The sequence below is a fragment of the Nanorana parkeri genome, unplaced genomic scaffold (genome assembly GCF_000935625.1).
Source record: "Nanorana parkeri isolate BGI_ZX_2015 unplaced genomic scaffold, ASM93562v1 scaffold220, whole genome shotgun sequence".
Lineage (NCBI taxonomy): Eukaryota > Metazoa > Chordata > Amphibia > Anura > Dicroglossidae > Nanorana > Nanorana parkeri.
The window spans coordinates 581661-602832 of NW_017306488.1; the positions used below are offsets into that span (position 1 = coordinate 581661).

At 43.1% G+C, this 21172-nt stretch overlaps 1 protein-coding gene across 1 annotated transcript in view; it reads right to left on the minus strand.

The window, feature by feature from the left end:
• Positions 1-6184: 6184 nt before the first annotated feature.
• Positions 6185-21172, minus strand: part of LOC108786633 (CTP synthase 1-B) — a 29536-nt gene continuing 14548 nt past the window's right edge. Inside the window, exons 9-17 of the mRNA XM_018555963.1 lie at positions 19718-19812; positions 19549-19611; positions 19110-19153; positions 18545-18641; positions 12546-12601; positions 10413-10509; positions 9508-9652; positions 7808-7896; positions 6185-6223 (exon numbers count right to left, since the gene is read on the minus strand). Of these exons, the coding sequence (XP_018411465.1) occupies positions 7812-7896; positions 9508-9652; positions 10413-10509; positions 12546-12601; positions 18545-18641; positions 19110-19153; positions 19549-19611; positions 19718-19812 (682 nt within the window). The 3' untranslated portion in view covers positions 6185-6223; positions 7808-7811. The remainder of the gene's footprint in view (positions 6224-7807; positions 7897-9507; positions 9653-10412; positions 10510-12545; positions 12602-18544; positions 18642-19109; positions 19154-19548; positions 19612-19717; positions 19813-21172) is intronic.

Consider the following 21172-nt stretch of genomic DNA (forward strand, 5'->3'; position numbering starts at 1 on the left):
ATATATATATATATAATTTTTTTTAAATAATTGTATGCATATTAGACATTTTTAATTAGTTTATGGATTTAAAATGTGAATTGTAAAACTCTAAGCCACTATAATAAAATAACCAAAAAAGAAGCGCTACTACCAACAGATTTATAAATATATAATGGGTGAGGTTAAAAAATAAATGGAGTGTAATTCTCATAGGCATATGTGAAAAAAGAGGGGAAGGTGACTCACTGTTTGATGGACGTGGTGAGTCCTCGCTGGTGGAGAATCAATAGTGATGGCGGCTGATGGGAAAGTTCAGCTCCCGTGGCTGGAGCGCGGGGAGAGGCGCCATGGCTGAGAACGGGCTGGGCACTAGATGTGTTAGTGCTGTCAGGGTGCCAAGTGGACTCAGCTGGCCAGGCTGAGTCCTGGTGGCTGTTCACCAATTCTTTTGCGCAAAGGACGCATAGTGCGTCCAACATAAACCATGCCGCAGGGGCATGATAGCCCGTATATCACATGGTCATGTGCACAAATGATAAATTGTTTAATGTTGTAAGAATTGTTGCGATGATCGCTGAACACCGTCTGCCCATGGTGAATGAACTGACACGTGAGGCACTTTGTTTTTTTTTTACACCGAAATGTCCCAACCCTATTGTCGAACAGAAAACTTTTTTGGCCTGTTTTGGTTTGTTTGGATAGCTTGCTGGGCGCAAGTAAATTCTTGATATTTTTGTTCTTGAAATTGATGAATGGTCTGGGTGTTAAAAGGGGACCTAATTTGGGATCTTTCAATAGGATATGCCAGTTGTTATGGATCACCTTCTGAATGGCTTTATGACTGTTGTTACACGTGGTGATAAACCTAACTTTGTTACCTTCTCGGTCATTGCCGACGGTTTTGGGTTTATCTGGTTCTAGATACATGGAAAATGCCTCTGTAACGAGATGTTCGGGATTTTCTTTTTCTTTAAATTTGTTTGAAAGGAGGAGACTGGAGGCAGTATAATCTGATTTGTCCGTACAATTCCTTTTCAGCCGACAGAACTGACTTTTTGGGATATTATCTTTTGGGTTTTGTGTGATTTCTTGTGATGATGTGGTTATCTTTGGTGGTAAGCTCTAACACAGGGGTGGCAAACACAAGGCCCGCGGGACCTTGTAATGTGGCCCGCACAGCAGCCAGGGCCGGTCCGCTATGCCGACTCTGTGCAGAGCAGTGTCTACTGTGTTAGAGCCGGCACTACCACACAGTAGACACTAGAGGGCGCTGGTGGGGGAGGCCAGAGAAACACCTCCTCCCCCAGCCCTCTCTACTCTGTACTCTTTCCGGAGCTTGCTGGTGCTGTTCCTGCAGCCTGCACTGTCCCGGTACCGGTGATCGATCAAAACTACGAACTTATCGAGTTGTGGGACCACATTACTTCCGGTTTCCTCACAACTACGAGGTTTTTACACAAAACATGTTGTGCACGAGCGCCATCCACGGCATTGCCCTATAGACATAGACCACAGCAATAAAGTAATAAAATGATGTAGGATGACAGTAAGCCAGCGCGTTCTTTATCTCAGGTGCCCCACTCAAGCGGCGGCCATATTGAGTGGGGCACCGGAGATAAAGAACGTGCTGGCTTACTGTCATCCTACATCATTTTATTACTTTATTGCTGAGCAGAGGCAACTATTTATGATAATAAAGAGTAGATGCATAGTCCTATACAACCGGCCCTTTGAGGGTAACCATACTGCTGATGCGGCCCCCGATGAATTTGAGTTTGCCACCCCTGCTCTAACACATCTAGTTCTCAGCCATGGCCGCCTGATGCCATTTCCAGCCAGCGGCACCTCTCTCAACGCTCCAGCCATGGGAGCTGAACTTATCCATCAGCCGCCATCACTATTCATTCTCCACCAGCAAGGACTCAACACGTCCATCAAACAGTGAGTCACCTTCCCCTTTTTTTTTTTTTTCATATATGTCTCTCATGAATTACACTTCATTTATTTTTAACCTCATCCCTTTATATATTTATAAATCTGTGGGTAGTAGCGCTTCTTTTCTGGTCCTTTTTATCTCTATGCACAGGGTCCCTCTCCCTGCTTAAGGAGTCTGCACACCCTATACCATCAACTGTAAACATCACAGTAGTGCGCTTACCATTTTTTCTGTTTTATAATAAAATAACCAACCTTTCTATTTAAAATAACACCAAAAACATTTTCTATTTTTAATTTGTTTTTAACTAACTTTTTAATTTATATTTATTGCTGGGAGCAATAGCCGGCCTGCTATTTGATCTTTCAAATTGCAATAGCAGGCTGGCTATTGCACCTGCTCACTGTGAAAGGGACACAGACTGCTGCAGCCAGCACCAGCGGGGAGGAGCAGCACGGCACCAACTAATCAATGATGAGAATAGTTGCTATTGTTTTAGTGGATTAGTTGTAGAGAGGGAAGGGGAGAGAGAGAAGAAGCAGAGCCCCCTGTGCGTGGCCGAGGATCGGTACATATCAGTGATATGTACCAATCCTCTGTGCAGGACAAACACTGGAGCGATCGCCTGATCACTCCAGTGTTTGTAAATAACTGCGGACACATAGTACTATGTGTCCCCAGTTATAAATGAACAGGATGTGATTTACATCACTTCCTGTTCATTCATGAGTTTCTCAATGGGGAGAAGCACTCTGTACAGAGGCTCCTTCCCATTCAGAAACTAGATGATAGTAAATATTTTTTGAATGAATGGGAAGCCTCTGTGCTTTCCATTCATTTAGAAAAGAGGCTTCATAAAAAGACATTGAGGACTGTGTCCTCAATGTCTTTTTCTATTTTAAAAAGGGAAATATCAGGGGGCTTTTTAGATATTTCCCCTAAGCCCCAAGAGTAAAAAAAATTAAAATTGAAAAAAATCCTGGATGCAGGGCACTGGGTGACATCACACACCTGTTTTGGGGGGGCGACGACACGGTTTTATTTCTTGCCTCGGGCGCAAGAGGAGCTGGCTATGCTCCCGTGGTGCTCGTGCGGCCGCCGACTTAATGTGGTAGACGCTGCAGATGGAAAGGGGCGGGACACCTCTCCCCATGTGCAACACCGGCTACAGGAGGACAGGACGCACTGGAATGTAAGCCGGCCGACTCCCTGCGTTTTAGGGGCGTGGGGTTGTATTGAAGTCAATGGCACCGCAGCCATGCCCCTCGCCCACAGCTGGAACGCAGGCACATCAGTGCCTGCATTGCGGTCCAGTGCGATTTGCAAAAATAGTGCTTGCAGCATTTTTCCGGATCGCACTGGACTGGAATGCAAGCACTAATGTGGCTGGGTTCCGGGTGCAGGCAATCGCACTGTGGGCGAGGGGCCTGCCTGCAGTGCCATTGACTTCAATGCACCGCCATGCCCCCTCCCGCCCCTGAACGCAGGTGTTTTTTCGTTGGTAGATCTCATCATTCGAAAAGTAGATCTCCAGCTGAAAAATTGTGGGCGCCCCTGGTCTAGAGCGTATGCCCTTTGCTGCAAAGTGCCTTTTCAGCGTGAATCCTTGGATACTCAAGGAAGTCATTGGTGGAATTAAGTACATTTTACCTTCATAAGAAGTCTAGGGCTGGCCATCAGTGACCTGTTTTTTTTCCCCCCATTCAACCCGCAGGCTGAAGCAAAAAAAAAAATTGACTCTATTCCTCCAAAACTAACAACGTGTTGCTCAAGGAATCTTCGCTGTTTGGTCAGATATTCTGTCAGGGTTCAGCAGCACCTCTCAGAATACAATGTAGAGCGGGCAGCTCATTGGCTACCGGCTCTGATCGATAGATCGGAAAATCTTTAATCAGCTGATCAAGGGTGCAGACAGCGGCGCACTCTGCGAGTTTCGTCTGGTTCCTCAAAAAGCTCCCAAAAGTGGAAGTGTATGGGCACGTTAGAGGAGTGATTTCCACTCACTTCATAGTTTTAGCCGACCTGTGACAATGAAACTGTCACAGGTCGGCTCAGTAGATCGGGAGGTGAGTGAACAGATACAGGCGTTCGCTCACCTCTCGATCCTGTCATGGCTCTCTGCCGTGACAGGGGAGAGGCTGGAACAGCTGGCTCTGCCTCTAGATAGGCAGAGCCAGCTGTCACTCACGCAGCTGGGCGGATCTCGACATCGGTGTCGGGATCTGCTCCGGCGTCTCAGTATACCGCGAGTATACTGAGCTTAGGTTGACGGGAGGACGCTAGTTTGTACCCCATAGTTCTCCTTTAAGGCTCCTATGCAAAATCTTTTGCTTCCACTTAAGTTCCTCGTGACCTTCCAAGGCCTCAGGTTAGAAGCCCAGGTGGGGCGCACAGTTGTGCTGCAAGGCCTAGTCTTCCAAGCCCGTGAACCGGTGGCCTTTTCGACACTGTAACCTTAGGTTATGAAACTGTGGGCTTGGGGCTTTCCCAATGCCTGGATTCAAACTAGAATTTTACTCCCTGCCTCCTCCTTGGATTCCAGTTATCCAATATGCCAAAATCTCCTCAAAGGTGGACAGAAGGCAATGACAGGCCTGGCAGAATTTTTGAGCTTTAAAGAAGGTATTCGGTGCTTTGAGATTAAAGATTGGGTAAAAACCCCCTTTGGGTTTTTGGAAGTGTGAACAGGTTGGAGTAAAACCTCTGAAACTGTTGTGCCACAGAAACTGGAACAATGGCGCCATGATTCAACAGCCCAAAGAGGGCTACACGGAGATCTACTAATCTGTGTGTTGACACAGGAAGGTTGGAGGTGAGAAATTTTAGCTTGTACCCCTAGAAACCACCTCCTGCACCCAAGAATCTGAGATCCTATTGTCTGGAAAGGCCAACAGGCATTGCGTGCACCTTCATGCTGAGAAATATGTATGAGGGCTTGGTGGACTTTGAGCCCCAAACCTTGTCGGGTGTGGATTTGAAGGTTGTGGGAGTGGTGTAATATAAAGCACTCCAGTTAGGCCTCTTGGGCTGAGGTACATGGGTGCTCTTGCCACCAGTAACATTCTCAAAAGTACAAATCTGAAATCATTTACATTGTAGTAGTTGGTATTTGGATAGTATGGGCACAGGTTTGTATTAAGCATTTCTTTGGCAGGATAAGCAATACAGCCAACTGCACCCTAGGCTTTACTCCTGTGCATCAGGAGGCAATTTCAGTTTAGTTTTTGCACACTATAAAGGATCAGTAGACCCTACAAAATAGTTTTAAAAGGTAATTTAAGAGTCTATGGCCTATGTACAGTATAGCCCCCTACATTTATATGGTCCTGAAACATGGTGTAGCTAACATCCTTAGACCGACAGTTAGAATGGATCTGTCAAGCCATTAGTAACCCTACTTAAACTACAGGAAACATCCAATGACCATTCACACACACCCAGAACAGCAGACTATTCGTCATATTTTTCTAGAACCTATGCATTCATTTCCCATTATGACAAGCAACATATATATCTCAACATAAGTGAAATCATCACTGCATTTTTTTTTTTAGCATTGCGTTTGCATTCTTAGATGCATCAGACCAATAATTTTGCTTCTGCTTTAAAAGGCAAAAATAATTTGCGCACAATAAAATCTTCACTAATTCTGCTCTTTGCTGTACAGTTAAACCCTTGTACACAAAATTGCGAATCGCCACAAGGACACCACACCCCTAGGTATACAGAATACAAAAACAAAATAGAGAAATGGGGTCATTTAAAAGTGTCATTTATCAAATGCAAGGAGACCCAGTTCAAAATTACACAAAAGTCGCTTAATGTATAAAAATATATATATTCTTTTTTAAAATACATACCGTGTTTCCCCGAAAATAAGACAGTCTTATATTTTTTTGGGCTCAAAAAAACACACTAGGTCTTATTTTCGGGGTAGTTCTTTTTTTTTTTTTATGTACAATCCACAAACAGTTAAACCCTCTTCAGTCCAAACACCAGGATACTTTATTGGCAACTGTGGTTATATGATTCTGTAGAGTAAAGTCAGGCATAGAAATCTGGTGCACGGCGATGGCAGATTTTATTTGTTTAGAGAGCACACCGATTTAATAGCTGTATAGTCAGAAAGGCAGATTAATCCAATAATACTGGTAAAGGATACTGACATTCATTTCACAAAACACAGAGGAATCATGTTTGGCTTTAAAGGAAAATGACAAAACAAATGAGGTCTCAGCATCATTCATGTAAATAAAAACAAACAAAAACTGTACAACTTTCTTCAGCTGGTGGACAACTTCACCTGAAAAAGGGAAAGTGAACTTAAATTATTAGATGCCATTTTGAAGCAAAATATTAATTTTAAGGCTTATTGAATAAATAATATACAACTATAGTATGTTCAAATAATCAGACATGATTTTACACAGGCAAAATGTAGTCCTCATTGTCTCTCACAATCCAATCACAGGCTAAGGCCAATGCCAGACAAGGTTGTATTGTTCAGCTACAATGTAGCAGGTCCAGATAGAGTTCTTAGGGCAACATAGAACCTGACAGAAGGGCCGAGATCAGTGATGGCAAACCTATGGCACGCAGAGGCCCCTCTGGTGGCACGTAAGCCTAGGAGCCAGTTGCTGGGGCCCGCACACTCCAGGTTCTCACCTGATGTGCTCCGCGCGGGCCTCCGGTGCTCCATGAGTCTCCAAGTCACGTTAAGTTTTTAAAGATGGGTGCTGCCAATGGCAGTGGCCATCTGTAAACCTGGCAGGTGCCCAGATTGTATTTAACGTATTGCCAAACCGGCAATGTACTAAAATGAAACTCATCCCGTCGTGGTCCAGTGGAGGATCAGTATTATCTGCATCTCTTGCTGATGCAGATCATACTGATCACTCTGCTCACAGGTAGGAGCAATTAGTATGGTCTACATCAGCCAGAGATGCAGATCACACTGATTTCTCCCCCCCTCCCCGCCCACTGGACCACCAGGATTATCCCAGAGTGCCCCACTGGACCCTGGGGATGCCACCCCCTCCCTGCAAAACAGGTAAGCAGGAGAGTTTTTTTAAATTAATAGTCGTGTATGTTTTATGAGTCTGTTTTTAATAAGTGTCTTTTTTTTAACTGTGTGTGACGTGCGTGTTTCATTACATGTGTGATGTAGGTTTTTTTTAATATGTGATGTGTTTCATTACAAATATGTCTTATTGAGTGTATAAATGCTTGAATATGTGTTTCCCTATTTAGCATAAGGCAGTGATGCTGAACTTTTTTTTTTTTTAAACCCCTGTGCACAAACTGCAACACCAAACTTATTTTCAGTGTTGGCACTTGATAAATTCATTTTGCGTTGCAGTTTGGGCACTCGGCTTCAGAAACGTTAGCCATCACTGGACCAGATCAATAGCGGAATAGAAATACAAATTTTGTGGGCAGCTCAAACCCCCGCACATGCTTTCTTCATGCGAGTGAAACTTTTGTAACAAGCAGGGAGGGGATACTTAATTGCTGTTTTTTTTTAATCTAGGTAACTTTTTCTACAAGTAAGCTCAGCCAGGAAATGCCAGCTGTCTGCGTATATAAGACCACTGCCTGATCTGACCGTAACCAGACAAACTTTTTCCTCGTCAGTTCCAACAAAAAATATCCCTTTCAATGAACCTTTGGAATAAGAACGGTATCTGTAACTCACTAAGAAGCATATGTAGGTCTTGTAGAGGTGGAATCCTGGTAGACTTATTTTGAATACCAGTGTTTTAGTTAGCTGCAACATACCTTAATATATATTACATTCAATAAAAATTACTATATTAGAACTACAAAAATGTCACTACCATATGGATCTATAAAAAGTGCTTTGCCAATAAGTACAGGTGCTAATTACCGAGCATCATTCATGATTTATGACTGGTAATTTCAGCTCTGCAATTTCTGTGTCAGGAGAACTGTTCTCGCTTCTGTCACTGTATGTATCCCTGTTTCAGCAAATAAAATGAGAAAGACATGTTAAAAGCAAACCTGTGGGTATCTCACAGAATACAAACTGAAAACGGTGGCGCTGTTAGCCAGCAGAAAATGCATATACACTATTTGTAGCAACCGCTCAGATTTCTAAACTTCCTAGTCATGTCATAGCTTAAATTGTATGGAAACCCTAACACGGAACTCCTTTTTATGCTCCGTTAAATCAGTTTGAAAAGTGCAAAAAAAACAACCTGTTGACCATGTCAGAAATTCAGAGCCATCCTATGTCCATTGCTCACTTGCTGCGTTGTCTAAAACAGTAATTGGCACTCCTAGTCCTCCTCTGGGGACTACAAAATGTAGCCTTTATGTTAAAAATGGGAGAGTAAGCAGGCCTGGGTAGTAAGGCAAGAGAACTGGGATGAGCTGAAACCAGTCCGTCCAAAAAATTATTTGTGGGGAATTTATCAAAACTGGAGCAGACAATTTGGAGCAGCTGTGCAGGGCAACCAATCAGCTTCTCTCTTTCAAATCTTAATTGAACACACTGATGAGAGAAGCTGATTGGTTGCCCTGGGCAACTGCTCCAGATGTTTGTCTGCTCCAGTTTTGATAAATTCCCCTCTTTATGTTGTCAGTCCACAACAGGGCTCAAGAGCCAAGTGCATTTCTGTCAGATAGTCTGTGCTTGCAGGGGGTCTTTAAAGGGATTAAATATAGGGAAATGTCCATGTATTGCAGTGATGTACTGTATATGTTATTTTGCCCCGACATTCACACAAAAGGGCCTGATCAACCTATCAGCAGGTTGGGGCAATACCACAAGAATAGAGGAACCTATAAAAAAGCAAACCACAACTTTGCAAGAGCCATTATTTGAATATCTAGTTCGGTTGGATGGTGATACCAGGGTATCAGAACAGATATGAGCCAACAGCTGCTCTTGGCATATATCCGGTTAGGAACTCCCGATTAATTTAATGGTTCGTTTTTTCACTGAAGGAGACTAGTCAGTTTAGAAAGCTGTAACAATGAACAAGAGCCTCACCTTTAACAATATCGCATGTTCTATGGAACGAAAACTCCAAGTACTAAAAAAAATAAAAAATGCTTACCTGCTTGACAGCAGTGTTTTGTGAATGTGTCACTCAGTGTACAATCCTAGCATCTACAAAGTGCCAAGATGAAATTACTCCCATCACCCTAGGCTGGCCAAAGATGATGAACCCGGAAGAAAACGGTTGCAGTGCTGAAGTGGGGTGCTTTGGCAAGTAAGCCTGCCACAATGTGCATATTTGCACATTATAGAAGAAACCCTGGGCGCCAGAAGTGGCTTTTTAATTCTGCATTAGAGCAATCCTACCAGCCCTGTTACATTTTAAATATAAAAGTGAAACATTTTGCCTAAGAGCAGGCACAGGTCATTTATTGAACACTGCCATCATTTTATTAAAGGAAGTACAGTACCCCTGTTAACCGTCATTCCTCTGTTTATGGAAATCATTATGGCCACTTAGGCAGTTTTATAGCAATTAAAAAACATGTTTTTTTAGGAGCCAAGGTCACTCTATTTTAGCAGTAGATGTCCACAGATATACACAAAATACTCCAGTAAATGTTACCTGGGGGAGAGGCGGCATCCCCTCTCAATATACTGGGCTAGCCTCCCCACAGAGGCAAGCAGCAGGCCAAAATATGGAGGGGAAGGTTTGATTGGGCGGGATGTGAACTCTGGATGATACTGAACGCCAACAAAATATGGGTGATCTAGAAAAATAAGAATTTATGTTATAAGAATTAAAATCCAAAGAGTACAAATAAAAACTAATAAGGAGAATTATGGGGTGAGTGAAAAACATTCATCCCCATAATTCAAGCCGTCCTGTGACTCTGAAGCCGTCACAGGTCGGCTCAATTGATTGGGAAGTCAGCGAACACATACCGCCGCTCGCTGAGTTCCTGATCCTCTCCCTGCAGAGTGGCGACTGTCAGTCACCCCTCCCCGCAGCCTGTTATATGCTGAGTTTTGGGTCACTGGAGGACATTAGTATATGTCCTCCAGTGACACTGAAGACAACTATGGGCAAAAAGGTTGCCACGTAGTTCTCCTTTAAATATAATTCTATATGTTATGTGCAAGAATACAATATTGCAATCCCAGCATAACCTCGGTACTTGAACGTCTAACACTTCTCATGATTGCAACAGATGCAACAGATGCAACAGATGCAACAGATGCAACAGATGCTTCCATTGTTCACAACTCCTAAAAATGCTAGCTGAATGGCATGAGTCGCTGACCCAGAAAAGGTCAACTGAAGCGTTTATGACTTTCCTCATTTGTATATTTGGACTGGTGCTGTGACTCAAAGTATTGGATGGAGCCTGCGAGAACATGACGGCCAGGTAACTAGTGCTTTTTAAAAGGCAAAGACAGCCCCTGTTATTTCTCTCACAAGTTAACTTTAAATATAAAAAAAAAAAAAAAAGGTAAGAACACACAGTAGTCAAGTTTAGAGACACTCACCTTCTAACTCTACTATCTCCATTCGTTCTCCTTCTGTGTCCTGTCCAACAAATGCCAGGCCCCGAGCCTCCAGGTCTTGTCTAAGCTCTGGGTTTACCTAGAGAAGAAGAAAAAATTATATACAAATCTGACACAAGAATGACATTAAAAATAAAGGGACACCGTGACTTTTTGCCAATTGAGGGCAAAGTGACAGTGTTTCCTGATAGAACCCCAACCCAGGACTACTTTGTTAAACCTGCTCTTTTGCTGCCTACCCCGTCAGCTCCCTTACTCAATTCTCTAATGAAGCCGGGTTTCCAGGTATAGGGGAGCATATGACCATGCTCGGACTTGAATAAGATGTAGGGTTAAAATCTTTTAACAGCTTTAATGGTACTTAAGGGGCACAGTTGGGAAACCCCGCCATAATGTAATAGATGTAAACCCATATATCAGTTCAACAGGTGAAATGCAGTAATGCATGTAGTGAGAACGATGCCAAACTACAAAATAACTCCTTTATATATGTGGCACTATGAAGATGGATAGTATAGATACACACACATCCAAAAGGGGAGTTTTAGACACTCGGTCTATAATTTAACAAAACCACCACAAAGCTTACACAGTACTTTAACCTCTTCACGACCCATGACGGGATAATCCCATCTTGAAGTCTGAAGGTGTTAAACAGACTCCCGGTGGAGTCTGTTCAGTTTTGTAGAGCCGGCGGCCTGCTTTACAGTAGAAGCGATTCTGGCGGCTCAGCTGCCGCCAGATCGCTTCTACGATCCGGTAACCGTACTGCCCCCCAGAAGTGCACTTCAATAGCTTATTTAGAGTGTAAAAGTGATACTAGGGGGGTCTTTTTGGACCCCCAGTATCACCATAAAGAGGACCTGGCACTGCCAATTTGCTATCACATGGGCGGGCTTATAAGCCCCCCTATGTGATGGGAAGTAAAAAAAAAAAAAGTTTTAAAAATAACAAAAATTAAATGTAAAAATAAAATATTTTGTAAAGTCCCCCGCAAGCTTGCACATTGTCACAAACACGCGTCGGGTATCGCCGCACATGCCAGAGTGAGAGCAATAATTCTAGGGCCAAGATTTACACACATCTCTAAACTGATTACCTCTAGGGGCTTTTAAAAGCGTAATCTATGGACTCCTTGGGGTACTGAATTTTGTCAGTTTCACGGACGCACACAATTTTTAACCTGGGCATGTTGGGTATCTATTTACTTGTTGGAACCTCATCTTTTATATTTTACAAAACAGAAAAATGCTTTTATATAATATTTAGGGGCACTAAATTTAACTTAAGTGCATTTTCACTACATTTCTGGGTTTGATAAGTTGCGCTATTGTCGTGCAACATAGAAATTTGCCACTGCCACCATTTTATTCTATAGGGTCTTGGCTTTCATAAAATATATAATGTTTGGGGGTTTTAAGCAATTTTTAGGCCTAAAATGTGGATTATAACATGTAAACAAAAAAAAATGAAAAAAAGGCCTTCGTCCTTAAGGGGTTAAAGCTGGATTCCAGGCAAACCGCTAATTACACAAATAAAATACATATATGGGAGCGGTTTTACCTGCCAAAGGATATTTCTACCCATCCAGCTCTGTCACACAGCACAACCCTGTCTGGGAGGTGACCTGATTTTTCTCTGCTGCAGTTAACAATTACAGGTCGTGTCCCTTCCCCAGCCTTTGACTAGGCAGTAAAAGTAGCATAACTAACTGGCCCTTGTGCTGCTACTACCTCTTCCAGTCTGAGCTTACTAAATAGGGAACTACAAGAGGCTGCTATTAGGTGAAATCAAGTACTTACACTGCTTTCATTTAAAAGTATATTTCATGTATTAATGATTGCAGAGCTGCATTCATTTGTATGTTTGCCTATTTCAGCTTTAGGATTCTCATTTATCCAGGTCATGTTAGTAGTAGTAAGCCATATTCAAATAATGCTTTTACAATCGGGCGGAGACTGATAGTTGTAAAAATTAAAGGAAAAGGAAATATAATGTTGAAAGCTGATAAAGTAGATAAGATGGGGGATAACACAGATAGGTATTATAAAATAAATACAACAGAGACTGAAGGATACAGAGGTAGAAAAACATTATACTTCATAAGTGAATTACCTCATATCTGTGCCGATGTCTCTCCTCTACGTACTCATGGCCACCATATAATTTCCCTACAAAGACAAACGAAGAGCTTAAAAAATTAGGGGGGGGGGGGGGGGGAGATTAGTAAAGAGTGACAAAGAAATAAAGCTTGTGCCCCTCTTCTAAACTGAAAAAAAACAGCAGATCCTGCTCCTAATAAAAAGGGCTTATCCCTTGTTAATTAGGAGCAGTCTGCTCCATTTTCTAAGTGCCTGAGCCAGACAGCATAGTGAGCAGGATACATGGAGCTGCTATAGTTGTCTATTCTGAAAACTGCCATTATCTATTTCTTAATTAGGCATGGAACCTGCATCAGTTCCTGTTTTACCCTGAAATAGAAAAAGGCATGGGTGGCACAGATGGACCAGAAAAAAGTGTGCTTATTGCGAGATATATTATCCCACAATAGTCTACATTCCAAGGTTCAGGTTTACATATGGCATTTATTATTAGGTAACCTGTGAGGAGAGACATACCACTAGCCTGTTACAAGTATATTAAGAACAGTATAGATCAGGTATCCTTACACCTGATAAGTTAATGCTTGCCCAGGGCAGCAGCTGAGTGCATACAACAGGATTTTTAGCCTACTGTAAAATCCGATTCTTGGCGTTTATAAAGGGGCACAGGGTGAGAAGAATTCTGAGACAACTGGGGTATATTGCTGCCTACAGGAGATTGAGCACTGGCAAACAAAAGCTGTTAGTCAAATATAACCCATCACACTCCAATTTAGCTTCAGATCTGTGGAGAACTAGTAGTAGGAGGGGATCATAAGGCAGAGGGGTGGGACCGTTAATGAATGATTATGAAAACAGGATTTTTGACGTTCCAGGAAATCCTTTTCTTGGAGTTCATTAAGGGACACAAGGTCAGAAGGACTCAGACAACTGGGTTGTTCCAAGGCAGCAACTGAGGGGTGGGCAACACAGCAAACAAAATGTTAACAGGCCAACAAAAAACTAGTTGAAGCTCACAGAGCTACCTGAAGGACCAAATGGTAAAATTTAGTGAACAGACAACCAGGTAGCAGCCTTGCAAATTTGAGAAACAGATGCCTAATGCTGAAAAGCACTTACTGAACTAGTGGAGTGCACTTTGATAGGAAAAGGCAGAACCTTGTCCTTAAGCTTATAGGCTTGAATAATGAGCTGCCTATGCCACCTAGAAATGGAGGAATAAGAGGCATATAGTCCCTTATGGGGAGCCTCCGGAATGAAAAAAAAGTCAGTCTGATAAGTCATAACCGAGATATAAAAACCTAAACAGCTCACACCCTCAGCCAAACAATAGAGGGAAATCTAAAAGGGTCTTTTTTGAAGTGTCAACAGAACCAGGTTGAGATCCCACAGAGTCACAGGCAGACGTACAGGAGGAACTATGCGAGCATAACCCTGTACAATGAATTGCACCAAGGAATGGGAGGCAAGTGGTCTTTGAAAAAGAATTGTGAAAGCCGAGATCTGACCTGTGACAGTATTTAAGACCTAATCTTCATCCAGACTGGCGAAAGATCAGTATGCAACCCGCAGAGTATGTCCTAGAATGAAAATTCCTTGCCTCACACTGTGACATACACTTTCCAAGTGCAATGGTAAAGCTTGCAAGAGGTGGACTTCCTAGCTGTTACAGTGTGTGCACAATTATTAAGTGAGTATTTTGACCAAATCACCTATTTTATGCATATTGTCCTAACTCCAAGCTGTATAAACTTGAAGGCTTATTGGATTTAAGCATATCAGGTGATGTGTATTTGTGTAATGAGGGAGGGTGTGGCCTAAGGAGATCAACACCCAATATAAAAGGTGTGCATAATGATTAGGCAGCTTCTTCTCCTCAGGCAAAATGAGCCAAAAAAAGAGGTTTTAACTGACTCTGAAAAGTCAAAAATTGTAAAAAGTCTTTTAGAGGGCTGCATCCCTCTGGAATTTGCCAAGATATTGGGACGTGATCACAGAACCCTCAAACTTTTTGTTGCAAATAGTCAACAGTGTCGCAAGAAACTGCCAAAGACTTAAGAATCAAACGTGAAGCTCCAAGGAACCAGTTATCCTCCAGTGCGGTCATATTCCAGAACTGCAACCTACCTGGCGTTCAGTGCTCAGAGACATGTCCAAGGTAAGGAAGGCTGAAACCCGACCACCACTGAACAAGACACAAGTTGAAACATCAAGACTGGGCAAAAAAATATATAAAGACAGATTTCTCAAAGGTTTTATGAACTGATGAGAGAGTGACTCTTGATGGGCCCATGGCTGGATCAGTAACGGGCACAGAGCTCCACTTCGACTCAGACGAAATTTTGAGTTGCTTGTTTATTATTCTCACTTTAACAGATGAAAACAAACAAGTGAGATGGGAACATTTTCCTTTTCCATTTAGTTGCATAATAATTGTGCACACAGATGTTCTCCTAAGACAGCCAAAACCTCACTTTTACTTTCTTAAATATTCAGGTTTGAAGTTTAACATTTAGGATCAACTGAGCACTGTAGTTGTTCAATAATTAAATTAATCCTCAGAAATACAACTTGCCTAATAATTGTGCACGCAGTGTAGTAGTGTAGGAATAATGGAATCATAGAGGTCCCCATCTTTTAGGAAATGGCCTTCAACAGCTATACCATTAAAGCCATCAACACTAAAGAGTGGTTAACCAGTCTGAGACAAAAGATTTGGGCAAGCCTCTGGAAAGTCTGATGTGGTCCGTGTAGCACATCCACCTGGGCCAGTTGGGCGTAATAAACAATCGGAATGCCCTCTATTTCAATTCTGTACAGTGGATGAAGCTTCAGAGAAGGAAAGGCATGGATCTAATTAAACTGACTCCACAAAGTCACCAGAGCATCCACTACCACGGCTAGAGGATCCCTGGACCTGGAAACAAACTTGCCCAGTTTGTTGTTGAATCGGGAAGCCAGGTTCCCCACCTGTGACAGAGGTGTTGAAATGCCTCCAGGTGAAGAGACTATTCCCCAGGGTGCAGACATTGATGACTGAGGAAGTCCACCTGCTAATTTTCCACACCTAGAATGTGCATCATGAACAGGGATGGAATATGGGCAGCTTTTCTTTAACTGCAAAACGTTTGGTTCCTCCCTGGTGGTTGCCATACTTCAACAACCAAGTCTCCTGCATGGATAACATGTCAAAAAACGTCCCCTGATCTGTTAAGCTGGCATTTGTTATGAGGATCTTCCAGACCGACGGAAGGAAAGATTTCCCCGACTCCAAGGCTGGATTTGTGAGCCATCAGGACAGGGATAACTTATGCAATTGTGCAAAGAGTGTGCCTTTTTATCCAATGCAGCCAGAATGCCAAGTTGCAACGGTCTGGAGTGGCCCTGGACATATGGAATTGCCTCGAAAGAAGCAAACATCAAGCAAAAGTGGAGGGCTGGATGACTCCTAGACTGCAGTTAAACATGGGAGCAGAAGAAACACCCTTGACTGAATAATATATAGAAGACCTAGATACTGCAGGTGACTCAAGTCTGATCCAGTGCTGACTTCTGAAGGTTCAGGTCCAACCAAACCTCTATAGTGTCTGAACAGTTGGACATCGACAGACAAGGTCTGTGCTGACTGTTCGCTCCGGAGAAGGTTGTCTAGGTATCCCACTGCTAGGATGCCCTGTGAACAAAGCAGAGCAAGTATAGGGGCGGGCACATTGGTGAAGACTCAAGGCAGAGTGGACAGACCAAAGGGAAGGACAATGAACTGGCAGTGTTGGATGCCCACAGCAAAATACAGATAGCGTTGGTGTGCTGAAGGATGGGGAAATGCAAGTAGGCACCCTTGAAGTGCAGAGGCCAGAAAGTCCCCAAAATGGAAGGAAACAATGACTGACTCAATAGATTCCACGTGCAAATTTTGCAATCTTTAAATAAAGACATCGAGTGCCTTTAGATTCCAAAAGGGGCAAAAGTCACCTTTTGCTTTGAGGAAAGTGAACAGGTTCGTGTAGAAAATCCCAAAACCTTTTTACCAGAACCATGGCTAAAACAAAGCTTAAGAGGTTGAATCCTCAATACGCGTTTCCTTCTTCACATTCCGCCTCACCAGCACGGCCCACAGACCCTCTGCCATCCCAGTGTCATCACTATTCCCAGGACCGTCCTGGAGTCGGCTCCCCCTTTACACTACGCTGTCATCTCCAGCTGCCACTCTGCTGTGTCGGCTGGTGAGAAAGAAATAGAAAGCCGCCGCTGCCATACTCTGCAGGCTCCCCTTTATTCCCCCTGGCACCAACAACCACCGCTTCACCACCGCGTTGTCTGTCGCAGCTTCAGAGAAGCTGCGACAGACAACGCTTCTGTTTCAGCGTACCTCTTCTCTCCACAGCACCGCTAACTCCAGCTGCCGCTCTGCCTTGAGAACCAGTGAGGGAATAAGGAACACAGTCGTCGTTGGTCATCTACAGAACTCCTTCCTGACACCAGTGTTTACAGAGAAGCAAGGCTATATACCCATAGTGGAGTCACAGGTCGTTATCATTGACGGGCAACTTCCCAAAGACACACTAGGGTGCATGCAATTTTATGTTTTCCTGTTTATTGGTTACAACCTTGTGTTCCTTTACCAGATGATCAACCTGTCATTTTGATCTAAACAAATATTCCAGGAGCCTGTCAGGCAAACTACTGTGGATGCTATATGATATTGAACATCTACATTGTTACTGTGTGAGTACCATTTAGTATTCTTTCTCCCCCTTCTCCTTGTCATCTCTTAGTGCGCCAGGTTGTGGTGCTCACGTTTCATTTTATAGATGACAGTTCTCCTGTCATGTGAAATCTAACATGGTCAGAGAAAATTCCTTTCTGAATAACAAACAGGTCTGTTAACACTTAAGAGGGTGGATTAAGGAAGCCTCCAAGGAGCGTGAGTACTCCAGCAAGGGGCAATTGTCTAGGCTTTTCGTTTCAGGCCCTGCAAGCTGTCCAAAAGCGGTTAATGGAGCACAAGCCGGAAGTGCCCAGAGGACATGCCCGATGCCCAGATGATCGGCATACTGCTACTATTTACATTCAGTATGCAGGTTCCAGAAAAGGGGTACTTACAAACCAACTGCAGCAGAAGCATATAACCTAATTTCGGTGTTGCAGCCAGAGCTCTGAGCATTACCCCTTGTTTGGGGGCAGCTGAAGACGAGTAGGGGGCAGCTGAAGACCAGTAGGGGGGCAGCTGGAGAATGCCAGGCTTCAGAAGGGCAAAGCTCTGTAACTTGGGGTGGTCCAGAAGACACTCTGCAGCCACCAAACACAGTCAGTGCTAGAGAGTGCCAATGCATAACCCAGAGAACAAGCCCCTGACAGTGTTCATCCCTCCAGTGGCATACACATTAGTCAATCTTCAGGGACAGGGTTCCACTAGCCAGTGTACTACGCCCTGGACCTGTAAAGCACTGCAGCTAATTCAAACCAGATGTCTGGAGAGCTCCCCAAGGTCACATTACAGGCCAGTTGCGCATTTTCAGCACCCCAGGGTGTGGGTAAAGCCTCCAAGGCTATGCCGAGGATCAGCTGATCCAGAAACCTGCATAAAAGTTCTTTTGGCTCGGCAGTAAATGAAGAAGCTTAAGCAAAGAAAGAAAAAAGCCTAGTGGGAAGAGTTTGCTGGTCTCAGAGAGAGCATACATCCAGTCTAAGACAGTAGCATTAAAATTAAGCATTATGGGAGTCGGAGGGGTTATACTTGACTGATTGGACACTAACTGTTGATCTCCGTTAGGCAGCAGTATAACCTAGCTGTTTCAAACTGTCAAGACTCTTTGTACCTTAACGAATTAATGCATTTTCTGCTTAAACAATTGCATGGAGCCATCCCCAGCCACTAAACTTCTACGCAATGATTGTGGTAGAAACTCAAAAAACTCAAAGCATTAGTACAACTTCTGTTTATCACTGTATAAAGAAAAGGCGCTGGCAAATGTTTTTGGCACACACCAGTTCGCAAACATCATTACTTACGTAAAACTGAATTCTGAGAATGAAATATAGTTCTTCTCTTCCCCAATCTCATGGTGCCCCCCATCTGACCTGGATTGTGCTCAGGCATGTCAATCACCTGAAATACATCAAATAAACAAGAATTACCACTACTATACCACTGTTTACAATGCAGTAATCAGAACAATATAGCAAATGCACTAACAATTATTCATAGGAAAATAGTATCTACATTCCAACAACCGTTAAGTATGCTGAAGCATTTAAAGGAAACAAGATAGGAAGAAGAACAGAACATACAGCCCACTTCTGATTTAATTGACTAAAATGTTGTGAAATATAATCTTCCCCATCATAAGGCCTCCTCTACCATCACTTCATATTTTAGTCTACTCGCCTTGTTATCTTGTCTGCCAAAATGTGATAATGCCAACTACTTCCCATTCAGACAACATTTAATTAATTAAGCACTTTAAAAGGTCAACGTGTACTAAAAAAATTTCACAGCAAGAGAGATGGCAAACCATTTTACAAGTAGACCTCATCATAGCCATAATTATATAGACTGTACAAAGTGAACACTTACCACTGGATGACTTGTTTTTGGATTAAACTCTGTAGAGTTGGCATCTGTTGAGAGAAAAAGTCTAAGTATATAAAAAAAGAATTTGGATCTCTGCATGTACTCTAATTTATCTCTATAACCCAAAGAGCTGTCTAACTGAAATGTGGAGGTAGGTGGCTTTCCTGTTTAGTTCTATGACCCAGAGGCGCACCTGTAACAGAGGTGTTAATCTCCACATAAAATGTAAACACTACCTGGTAAAAGGATGAAGCTATAAATAGCAGGTCTGTACCACAGCTGAGATCTGTTATAACATTTAACTTTTGTTATTATTATTAGGGGGCATTGACACCATGAACTGGTGTATAATCACCCAAATAGTAAGCAAAAGTGCCATCATACAACAAAAAGGTAGAATCAACACTACAATTTCTTAATAAACAAGCCTGATATACAATACCTTTCCAGCCCAGGACTTCTCTTGAAAATTCAACAACTGCTAGCTGCATCCCCAAACAGACCCCTGCAAATGAGAAAACATAAAAAATCAGCAATGTAAAATAAGCATATCACTATTACAAATGTTAAAAGGTAACTAAAAATGGATTACATGTGTATATAAAACTCACCTAAGAATGGCTTTTTCTGTCTGCGTGCCCAGGATATGGCTTGAATCTTGCCCTCGGTACCGCGAACACCAAATCCTCCAGGGACCAGCACACCACTAAATACAAATTCAAGATTACTTAACCATTTGAGTACCACCCTGTATTAGCTCTTCATTACCAGGCCATTTTTCAGTTTCCAATACTGTGATTCTTTGACTAACAATTACTCCTTCACACAATACAGCACCACTAACCGGCTAACTGTAGTGTGGGAGCCGTTTCCGTACAAGTTACCTTGAATGGCTGTACAGCCGTCCAAAAATCTCTTGTAAACCGGCCTAAAGCTCACTCCCCCTCCCCTCTCTCGCCGGCGTCCGGGGGTGTACCGCTCCCGACTCCCTCTCTCTGCACACGGGCTTCCTTTTTGACGTGGTCCCCCGCTCTTGTGGGAGACCTGTGACCACAGCAAATTAGATTAGGTTAGACAGCACGGAGCATAGTAGAGAACGCTTCTCTATTATGCTCCGTGTGAATAGTGACACAGGAATGCAGCCTTCCTGTCACAGGAGAACGCACACAGAACTGTGCTACAACTCCTGTGTTGGAGGTGATAGGGTCAATAAAGAGAACCTGTCACCTCCAAAAGCTATCACACAAGGGCTTGTTACCGCTGTAAAAGTCAATAAAGGCAAGTCAAAAAAAAAAGAAGTAAAAAATAAAATATATATTAACCTCTTGCCGTCCGCCCGTAGTAAAAAAACGTAGTAAAAAAACGGACGGACGGCACTGCAGCATCTGCGGGCAATTTTTTTCTGCTCGCGCGCCCCCCCTAGCGGGCACGCACGGGCACGCACGGGCAGAAAAGACCCGCTAAATGCACACACCCGTTACCGGGTGTTTAAATACAGAAAAATGGAAAAAAATGACTAATAAAAATGGGGAAAAAAAAAAAAGTGATAAAAGTAGAAATAAATGATAATTAAAAAAGAAAAAAAAAAGAAAAAAGTAAAATCAAATCTAAAAAATTAAAACCAACCACGCTGCACCTCTCTACATGCAAATAAATGCATGCATGGGGCATTGTGCGTGTGAGCGATCAGTTAACGCACGGCAATTGTGCACAAAATCGTGTGGATGGCCAGGTGGTCACAGAATCGCACACCACCACTGATTGCACTGGTGGTTAGACATTATTGTCTAATAGCACCCCAGTCGCACCAGGCAGATTGTGCGGTTTCCTGCTGCAATCGCACATATCGTGGCTGAAAACACTGCATGGTGCGTGTCGCAAAAAAAAGGTTACCATGCGGATGCAACCCCATTGAAATGAATAGGGCCGCATGGCAACCACATATGACCGTCCAAGTCTGCACCCGCCCCAAAAGGGTAAATTCACTTTCCCAAGTAATTTGGGAAAATGGAATTACCGGCACAAATCTGCACCCTCTCCCTCCCTGCTATACTTACCTTTCAGCA